The sequence below is a fragment of the Cyclopterus lumpus genome, chromosome 15 (assembly GCF_009769545.1).
Source record: "Cyclopterus lumpus isolate fCycLum1 chromosome 15, fCycLum1.pri, whole genome shotgun sequence".
Lineage (NCBI taxonomy): Eukaryota > Metazoa > Chordata > Actinopteri > Perciformes > Cyclopteridae > Cyclopterus > Cyclopterus lumpus.
The window spans coordinates 2,512,489-2,522,488 of record NC_046980.1 but is presented as its reverse complement, the minus strand read 5'-3'; the positions used below and the strand labels follow the sequence as shown (position 1 = coordinate 2,522,488).

General features: G+C 44.6%; 1 protein-coding gene across 1 annotated transcript in view; it reads left to right on the top strand.

The window, feature by feature from the left end:
* LOC117743749 (contactin-associated protein-like 4) overlaps window positions 1-10,000 on the top strand; it is a 63,334-nt gene that overhangs the window by 38,421 nt on the left and 14,913 nt on the right. Inside the window, exons 10-14 of the mRNA XM_034551545.1 lie at window positions 1-154; window positions 6,826-6,932; window positions 7,367-7,486; window positions 7,686-7,892; window positions 8,527-8,689. The exon at window positions 1-154 is cut by the window's left edge and continues 18 nt beyond it. Of these exons, the coding sequence (XP_034407436.1) occupies window positions 1-154; window positions 6,826-6,932; window positions 7,367-7,486; window positions 7,686-7,892; window positions 8,527-8,689 (751 nt within the window). The remainder of the gene's footprint in view (window positions 155-6,825; window positions 6,933-7,366; window positions 7,487-7,685; window positions 7,893-8,526; window positions 8,690-10,000) is intronic.

Genomic DNA, 10,000 nt, shown 5'->3' with positions numbered 1-10,000 from the left:
GCGGCCGGGAGTGCACGAACCCCTTCGAGGCCTTCCAGGGCTGCATGCGCCTGCTCACCGTGCACGACCAGCCGGTGGACCTGATCCCAGTGCAGCAGAGGCTGCTGGGAAACTACAGTCACCTGCAGATCGACATGTGTGGCATCATTGACAGGTCAGATCCACCCCACCCACCCCCCAAAAAAAACACCATTTGTCTTGATAATGTGTTTCCCAAGGGGAGGTCGAAAGCTGCGGCTATGCTACATGCTACATCGTATCATACCTTTATTTATCCAGGGAAGTGTGGTTATCATGTATAATATCAGTGTGTTTAAGCATCGCTGTCACTTGGTGACTCCGGTTAATCCTTCTGAAAGCTCTGTGACCGGTTTCCTGTGAAACGGGGTTACACGTGGATTATTAGACAGCAGAAGATCGGCTACAGAGGGAATTATGACAACAGCCTCCCAAAATCCGGTTATTGTTTTGTCTCTCCGGCGCCGCGCGGGCGTAGCTGCTTCCTCTCTCTCTCGGCTGAAATGTTTTTCTTCAAAAAATGTGATTCATCTTGTGAGGTTCGTGTGTTTTGGCTCGGTGCCTCGGCGTGGGAGTTTTGGGAAACAGCTGATTGGATGTATTGTGTTCCTGCGGTGGACGGAGAGCATTGTTATACATAAAAGTCTTCTTCTGCGCCCTGTTTGCTTCCTGCGCCGGCCATCATCATCATCATCGTCATCATCATCATCATCGTCATCATCGTCATCACCATCATCATCATCGTCGTCATCATCATCGTCGTCATCATCATCATCATCGTCATCATCATCATCGTCGTCATCATCATCATCATCATCGTCGTCATCATCATCATCATCGTCATCATCATCATCGTCATCATCATCACCATCATCATTATCATCATCATCGTCATCATCATCATCATCACCATCATCACTATCATCATCATCGTCATCATCATCATCGTCATCATCATCGTCATCATCATCATCATCATCATCGTCGTCATCATCATCATCATCATCATCATTACCATCATCATCATCATCACCATCATCACCACCATCATCATCGTCATCATCATCATCATCATCGTCGTCATCATCATCATCACCATCATCACCATCATCATCATCATCATCGTCGTCATCATCATCATCGTCATCATCATTATCATCATCACCATCATCATCATCATCATCATCATCGTCGTCATCATCATCACCGTCATCATCATCATCATCATCATCGTCGTCATCATCATCATCGTCATCATCATCATCGTCATCATCATCATCATCATTACCATCATCATCATCATCATCATCGTCATCATCATTATCATCATCACCATCATCATCATCATCATCATCGTCGTCATCATCATCATCGTCATCATCATCATCATCATTACCATCATCATCACCATCATCATCATCATCATCATCATCGTCGTCATCATCATCATCTCGCTTATTGTCGATTGTTATTTTTATGTTCTGGACTCTTAAAGGCCGACGAGTTTTAAAGTACTTCTAGGGCTTTTATTGTGAAAGGTCAGAACGGGAAATGGTTTGCCTCCTTTGGATAGATATGAATGTACACATGAGCTCGAACTCGAGCTCCACAACCATATTTAATTGGTGGATATTAGAGCCGAGGACCAATTGATCCAACACAGATATTAGTACATGAAAAAAATGGATTACCCCCGTTATTCTCGACATTTCCACGTCACCAAGAAGAGCGCCCGGCGGCCTCTGATGTGCATGTTGTGCAGGAAATGTCGAGCAGAGCTCCGGTGAGTCGGTTTAATGTCGTTCTGCAAGACGAACACCTGCAGATAAGCAAAGCAACATTGGACCGCCAGAATTTTAAATGCATGTATTTAAAAAACACAAAGTACCCCACCTGCCTCCATCCGCGCCGACTGAGAGGTTTTAGCTGAAAAAGGGAAAAAAGCTAATAAAATTGGAGCTAAACACCAAAACGTAACCATGTGACCAGCCTGCTGAGTCAGGCCTTTTCCTCACAGACTAACAGATTAAAAATGCATGCCTCTCGCTCTCTCTCTCGCTCTCTCTCTCTCTCTCTCTCTCTCTCATTCTCTCTCTCTGCAGTCACAACTCGCTGACCTCGTTTCTCCGTTCCAAAGATGTTTACCCGGTCGCCCGCTGAGCTCCATTCATCCAAACTTTCATCCCTTCTGTCGCTCCCTTGCTCCTTCCTCTCCATCTCTCAACCTTAATTCCTCTTCCAGGATTTCTCTCTCCCTCTCTCTCTCTCTCTCTCTCTCTCTCTCAGCAGCATCTTCATCATGTTGTCTCTTTCCTCCCATTGTTTCTCCTGTCCTAAATCCTTTCATCCCCCCCCTCCTTCCCTCCTTCCCTCCTTCCCTCCTTCCCTCATTCCCTCCTTCCCTCCTTCCCTCCTTCCCTCCTTCCCTCCTTCCCTCCTTCCCTCATTCCCTCCTTCCCTCCTTCCCTCCTTCCCCATCTCAGTCCTGACACTGAGAAAAAGTCTCTAACGAACAGCGATCCTTCAGCCAGGTGAAGTACGACACGGCACTTATTTGAACTACAAACGAGTTGTTGAGGAAAGGAAGGAACTAAAGAAGGAAGAAAGGAAGGAAGGAACTAAAGAAGGAATAAAGGAAGGAAGGAACTAAAGAAGGAACAAATGAAAAAAGGAACAAAGGAAGAGGAAGAAAGGAAGGAACTAAAGAAGGAAGAAAGGAAAGAAGGAACAAAGGAAGAAAGTAAGGAACTAAAGAAGGAAGGAAGGAAGGAAAGAAGGAACTAAAGAAGGAACTAAAGAAGGAAGGAAGGAAAGAAGGAATAAAGGAAGGAAGGAACTAAAGAAGGAACAAATGAAAAAAGGAACAAAGGAAGAGGAAGAAAGGAAGGAACTAAAGAAGGAAGAAAGGAAAGAAGGAACAAAGGAAGAAAGTAAGGAACTAAAGAAGGAAGGAAGGAAAGAAGGAACTAAAGAAGGAAGGAAGGAAAGAAGGAATAAAGGAAGGAAGGAACTAAAGAAGGAACAAATGAAAAAAGGAACAAAGGAAGAGGAAGAAAGGAATGAAGGAAGGAACAAAGGAAGAAAGTAAGGAACTAAAGAAGGAAGGAAGGAAAGAAGGAACTAAAGAAGGAAGGAAGGAAAGAAGGAATAAAGGAAGGAAGGAACTAAAGGAGGAACAAATGAAAAAAGGAACAAAGGAAGAGGAAGAAAGGAAGGAAGGAAGGAACTAGAGAAGGAACAAAGGAAAAGGAAGGAAGGGACTAAAGAGGGAACAAAGGAAAGAAGGAACAAAGGAAGAAAGTAAGGAACTAAAGAAGGAAGGAAGGAAAGAAGGAAGGAAGGGAAGGAAGGAAGAGGAAGAAAGGACACGGCACTTATTTGAACTACAAACGAGTTGTTGAGGAAAGGAAGGAACTAAAGAAGGAAGAAAGGAAGGAAGGAACTAAAGAAGGAATAAAGGAAGGAAGGAACTAAAGAAGGAACAAATGAAAAAAGGAACAAAGGAAGAGGAAGAAAGGAAGGAACTAAAGAAGGAAGAAAGGAAAGAAGGAACAAAGGAAGAAAGTAAGGAACTAAAGAAGGAAGGAAGGAAGGAAATAAGGAACTAAAGAAGGAACTAAAGAAGGAAGGAAGGAAAGAAGGAATAAAGGAAGGAAGGAACTAAAGAAGGAACAAATGAAAAAAGGAACAAAGGAAGAGGAAGAAAGGAAGGAACTAAAGAAGGAAGAAAGGAAAGAAGGAACAAAGGAAGAAAGTAAGGAACTAAAGAAGGAAGGAAGGAAAGAAGGAACTAAAGAAGGAAGGAAGGAAAGAAGGAATAAAGGAAGGAAGGAACTAAAGAAGGAACAAATGAAAAAAGGAACAAAGGAAGAGGAAGAAAGGAATGAAGGAAGGAACAAAGGAAGAAAGTAAGGAACTAAAGAAGGAAGGAAGGAAAGAAGGAACTAAAGAAGGAAGGAAGGAAAGAAGGAATAAAGGAAGGAAGGAACTAAAGGAGGAACAAATGAAAAAAGGAACAAAGGAAGAGGAAGAAAGGAAGGAAGGAAGGAACTAGAGAAGGAACAAAGGAAAAGGAAGGAAGGGACTAAAGAGGGAACAAAGGAAAGAAGGAACAAAGGAAGAAAGTAAGGAACTAAAGAAGGAAGGAAGGAAAGAAGGAAGGAAGGGAAGGAAGGAAGAGGAAGAAAGGAAGGAACTAAAGAAGGAACAAAGGTAGAGGAAGGAAGGAAGGAAGGAAGGAACTAAAGAAGGAACAAAGGAAAAGGAAGGAAGGAACTAAAGAAGGAAGAAAGGAAAGAAGGAACAAAGGAAGAAAGTAAGGAACTAAAGAAGGAAGGAAGGAAAGAAGGAACTAAAGAAGGAAGGAAGGAAAGAAGGAACTAAAGAAGGAAGGAAGGAAGAGGAAGAAAGGAAGGAACTAAATAAGGAAGAAAGGTAGAAGAAGGAAGGAACAAAGGAAGGAAGGAAGGAAGAGCATTTCTATCGTGTCCTAGTGAATCAAGCAGCCAAACGTACCAAAAGAAGCAGTTATATTATATTAATGAAAGGCTCCGGCGGTGCGCGTGCCTTCTCGTGCCACACGAGACGCTGTTGTTTCCAAAAAACATTAAAAACCCATTTGAAGAGAAGCCAGCGGGGGAGACGCGTCCTTCCATTACGGTGATAAATGAGGCCCAGAGAAGAAGAAGAAGTGAGGTGGACTGAAGGTTTCACATCGGGGTGGAGCAACGTCTACGTTCATCTCCTGGGACCTCAGCTTCCGCTCAGAGGGGAACATTCATACAGGATGCTTATTGATATTTCATCACCTGGAAACCGGTTCCTTAATTAAGCGTAGCAGGTGAACTCGGGTCAGGACGTCTGAAGGTGTCTCTCTCTCTCAGGTGTCTCTCTCTCTCAGGTGTCTCTCTCTCTCCGTCTCTCAGGTGTCTCTCTCTCTCAGGTGTCTCTCTCTCTCCGTCTCTCAGGTGTCTCTCTCTCTCCGTCTCTCAGGTGTCTCTCTCTCCGTCTCTCAGGTGTCTCTCTCTCCGTCAGGTGTGTCTCTCTCTCCGTCTCTCAGGTGTCTCTCTCTCCGTCTCTCAGGTGTCTCTCTCTCCGTCTCTCAGGTGTCTCTCTCTCCGTCTCTCAGGTGTGTCTCTCTCTCCGTCTCTCAGGTGTCTCTCTCTCTCCGTCTCTCAGGTGTCTCTCTCTCCGTCTCTCAGGTGTCTCTCCCTCCGTCAGGTGTGTCTCTCTCTCCGTCAGGTGTGTCTCTCTCTCCGTCAGGTGTGTCTCTCTCTCCGTCTCTCAGGTGTCTCTCTCTCCGTCTCTCAGGTGTGTCTCTCTCTCCGTCTCTCAGGTGTCTCTCTCTCTCCGTCTCTCAGGTGTGTCTCTCTCTCCGTCTCTCAGGTGTGTCTCTCTCTCCGTCTCTCAGGTGTCTCTCTCTCTCCGTCTCTCAGGTGTCTCTCTCTCCGTCTCTCAGGTGTCTCTCTCTCCGTCTCTCAGGTGTCTCTCTCTCTCCGTCTCTCAGGTGTCTCTCTCTCCGTGTCTCAGGTGTCTCTCTCTCCGTCTCTCAGGTGTCTCTCTCTCCGTCTCTCAGGTGTCTCTCTCTCTCCGTCTCTCAGGTGTCTCTCTCTCCGTCTCTCAGGTGTCTCTCTCTCTCCGTCTCTCAGGTGTCTCTCTCTCCGTCTCTCAGGTGTCTCTCCCTCCGTCAGGTGTGTCTCTCTCCGTCTCTCAGGTGTCTCTCTCTCTCCGTCTCTCAGGTGTCTCTCTCTCCGTCTCTCAGGTGTCTCTCTCCCTCCGTCAGGTGTGTCTCTCTCTCCGTCAGGTGTGTCTCTCTCTCCGTCTCTCAGGTGTCTCTCTCTCCGTCTCTCAGGTGTCTCTCTCTCTCCGTCTCTCAGGTGTCTCTCTCTCCGTCTCTCAGGTGTCTCTCTCTCCGTGTCTCAGGTGTCTCTCTCTCCGTCTCTCAGGTGTCTCTCTCTCCGTCTCTCAGGTGTCTCTCTCTCTCCGTCTCTCAGGTGTCTCTCTCTCCGTCTCTCAGGTGTCTCTCTCTCTCCGTCTCTCAGGTGTCTCTCTCTCCGTCTCTCAGGTGTCTCTCCCTCCGTCAGGTGTGTCTCTCTCTCCGTCAGGTGTGTCTCTCTCTCCGTCTCTCAGGTGTCTCTCTCTCCGTCAGGTGTGTCTCTCTCTCCGTCTCTCAGGTGTCTCTCTCTCCGTCTCTCAGGTGTCTCTCTCTCCGTCTCTCAGGTGTGTCTCTCTCTCCGTCTCTCAGGTGTCTCTCTCTCCGTCTCTCAGGTGTCTCTCCCTCCGTCAGGTGTGTCTCTCTCCGTCTCTCAGGTGTCTCTCTCTCTCCGTCTCTCAGGTGTCTCTCTCTCCGTCTCTCAGGTGTCTCTCCCTCCGTCAGGTGTGTCTCTCTCTCCGTCAGGTGTGTCTCTCTCTCCGTCTCTCAGGTGTCTCTCTCTCCGTCTCTCAGGTGTCTCTCTCTCCGTCTCTCAGGTGTCTCTCTCTCTCCATCTCTCAGGTGTCTCTCTCTCCGTCTCTCAGGTGTCTCTCTCTCCGTCTCTCAGGTGTCTCTCTCTCTCCGTCTCTCAGGTGTCTCTCTCTCCGTCTCTCAGGTGTCTCTCTCTCCGTCTCTCAGGTGTGTCTCTCTCTCCGTCTCTCAGGTGTCTCTCTCTCTGTCTCTCAGGTGTCTCTCTCTCCGTCTCTCAGGTGTCTCTCTCTCAGGTGTCTCTCTCTCCGTCTCTCAGGTGTCTCTCTCTCTCCGTCTCTCAGGTGTCTCTCTCTCAGGTGTCTCTCTCTCCGTCTCTCAGGTGTCTCTCTCTCTCCGTCTCTCAGGTGTTCTCAGAGTCACTGTGAACATGGAGGCAGCTGCACTCAGTCATGGAGCTCCTTCCACTGCAACTGCTCCGGCACCGGCTACAGCGGAGCCACCTGTCACAGCTGTGAGGTCGCACACACACACACACACACACACACACACACACACACAACGGTGGAAGAGGAAAAGAGCTAGAAAGGTTTTTTTTTAAGTAAAAAGATGGACAAATAAGAAAGAAAAGGAAAAGAGACTCTCCATTAGTAATCTGATTCTTCAAGTGTGTGCGCGTGCTAATCTTTTACTTTGAAAAGGCAACGCTCAAATAAAGTGCCGTTGTTTTATTCTGAAAATCAAAGGGCTCCATAGTTAAAGCATCTGCCTTCCATTCAGGTGACCTAAAAATAGACATTATGTTTTTCCCCGGCCTTCGGGAGCTGTTTTAACCAATATCAGACGGAAGCAAGGGATTATTGTGCTGTTTATACTGATGATGATGATGATGATGATGATGATGATGATGATGATGACGATGACGATGCCGTGTCTCTTTCTGCTCAGCGATATACGAGCAGTCCTGTGAGGCGTACAAACACGCAGGCAACACGTCGGGCTACTACTACATCGACGTGGATGGCAGCGGACCCATCCGACCGCAGCGCATGTTCTGCAACATGACCGGTAAAAAATTTAATATTAATATATTAAATATTAAATATTAAAATTATTTAAAATTTAAAATTTAAAATTTAAAATTTAAAATTTAAAAATAAATATATTGAATATAAAAATATAATATATAAAAATATTAAATATTAAAAACATTGTTAAATATTACAAATATTAAATATTAAATATTAAAAATAAAACCCTCCACCAGAGGACAACACCTGGATGGTGATCCAGCATAACAACACAGAGCTGACGAGGGTCCGGCCGCCTGCGCCGGGGGGGCGGAGCCGGCACGCGGCTCACTTCCGGTACGCGTCTGAGGAGGAGCAGCTGGCGGCCGTCGTCAGCCAATCGGAGCACTGCGAGCAGGAGCTGACCTACCACTGCAGGAAGTCCCGCCTCCTCAACACGCCAGGTGAAGCTTGTTGATATTCTTTGTGTTGCGGCTGTTGCGCAATCATTGTTTACCCATTTTATTAAAAGAGGATGAAAACATGTTGGAGGAAAGTGAGAGATATTATCTTATTCCTCGGTTGTTGTTTTTTTTGGTGCGCTTTACTTTGAAAACCAGCAACATTTTCAAAATAAACTTCTGTCTTCATAGGAAAACGACTTAGTTAAGTTTAGGAAAAGATCGTTGTGTTTTGGTGAAAATAACTGAAGTACGCAATTTAATTTAATTTAAATACATATTAAAAATACATGGAAAAAAACAATAAGTGAGAATAAATTCTACTTTGACTTTTTCGTTCCACATGAGGTGAAAGATTAGTGATTGTTGGACAAAAGAAACTGGCAAATTATTCATTCATTCAAGTGCACTATAAATATTCTGTGTAATATTATCATATGAACAAAAGTTTAGTTTTTGTTAGTTTTACTTGTTTAAATATTCCTTATCTTTACTGTTTGATTGCTTATTTATCATACTTGTTTAGTTTTTTACTGATGCTTCTCCTTATTGCATATATGTATATATATATATATATATATATATATATATATATATATATATATATACTGTATATGGGACTATCTCATCTTGGCAGACGGCCCCCTGCTGAGCTGGTGGGTGGGGGGTCCGGGTGCAGGACGGGTGCAGACGCATTGGGCCGGAGCTCCGCCCGGCAGCCAGCAGTGCTCCTGCGGCCTGCAGCAGAACTGCCTGGACCTCAAACACTCCTGCAACTGTGACGCCGACCGCAATGAATGGTACCCATCACATCAACGCCATACGCTGCTTTAAAACATGCACCGGCATTTGTTTACGTCGTGTTTACGTCGTGTTTACGTCGTGTTTACGTCGTGTTTACGTCGCGTTTACGTCGCGTTTACGTCGTGTTTACGTCGCGTTTACGTCGCGTTTACGTCGCGTTTACGTCGTGTTTACGTCGCGTTTACGTCGCGTTTACGTACACGACGCTCGGTAAGCATTAAAAGGTTTTACACCTGGTGGTTCGTGATTGTTTTGATCAGCAACGCCAAATAAAATCTAGTTTGATTGAGTCTAAACAGCTCTCACCGATGTCCGATGTGCAAAGATATCCAAAACGTCCACTAAAGGTGACTTTGACTGTCACAGACACACTCAATCAAATATATTCTAAGAACGATTATTATTATTATTATTATTATTATTATTATTATTATTATTATTATCTCATGTACAGGTGAAGAAAAACCTTCTTCGGGCTAAAATATGAGTTTTGGTATATTGTCTTATTATATTGCCTCCGATCGTGCAAATTAGGTTCAACCTTTTAAACAAGATTATTTTATTATATTTATTTATTATTATTTTATGAGCGAGCAAGACTCTGAAAACAGGATTACGGATTATTTTTCTAAAGGACGTTCATGATCTCGGTCTGATTCCTCCTCTAACTCAAGTATGCAAATTAAATATTAGTTTTCTTATGCACGTCCATCATGATCTCTCTTTACTTGGAGAACTGATGGAGATGAATCTTCTTTTCTTTCCTTCTCGTGGTCGCTTTTCTTATCACTCGTCCTCTGCTCGTAGTAAGAACTCATCTTTTACACCTCTAGTCACTTCTCCTTCTTCTTCTTCTTCTTCTTCTTCTTCTCCTTCTTCTCCTTTTTCTTCTTCTTCTTCTTCTTCTTCTCCTTCTTCTCCTTCTCCTTCTTCTTTTATCTATCTTCTCCTTCTATCTATCTATCTTCTCCTTCTATCTATCTTCTTATCCTTCTCCCTCTTCCTCTTCTTCTTCTCCTTCTTCTCCCTCTTCCTCTTCTCCTTCTCCTTCTTTTTCTATCTATCTTCTCCTTCTATCTATCTTCTTCTCCCTCTTCCTCTTCTCCTTCTCCTTCTTTTTCTATCTATCTTCTCCTTCTATCTATCTTCTTCTCCCTCTTCCTCTTCTCCTTCTCTTTCTTCTTCTATCTATCTTCTCCTTCTATCTATCTTCTTCTCCTTCTCCCTCTTCCTCTTCTCCTTCTCCTTCTTTTTCTATCTATCTTCTCCTTCTATCTATCTTCTTCTCCTTCTCCCTCTTCCTCTTC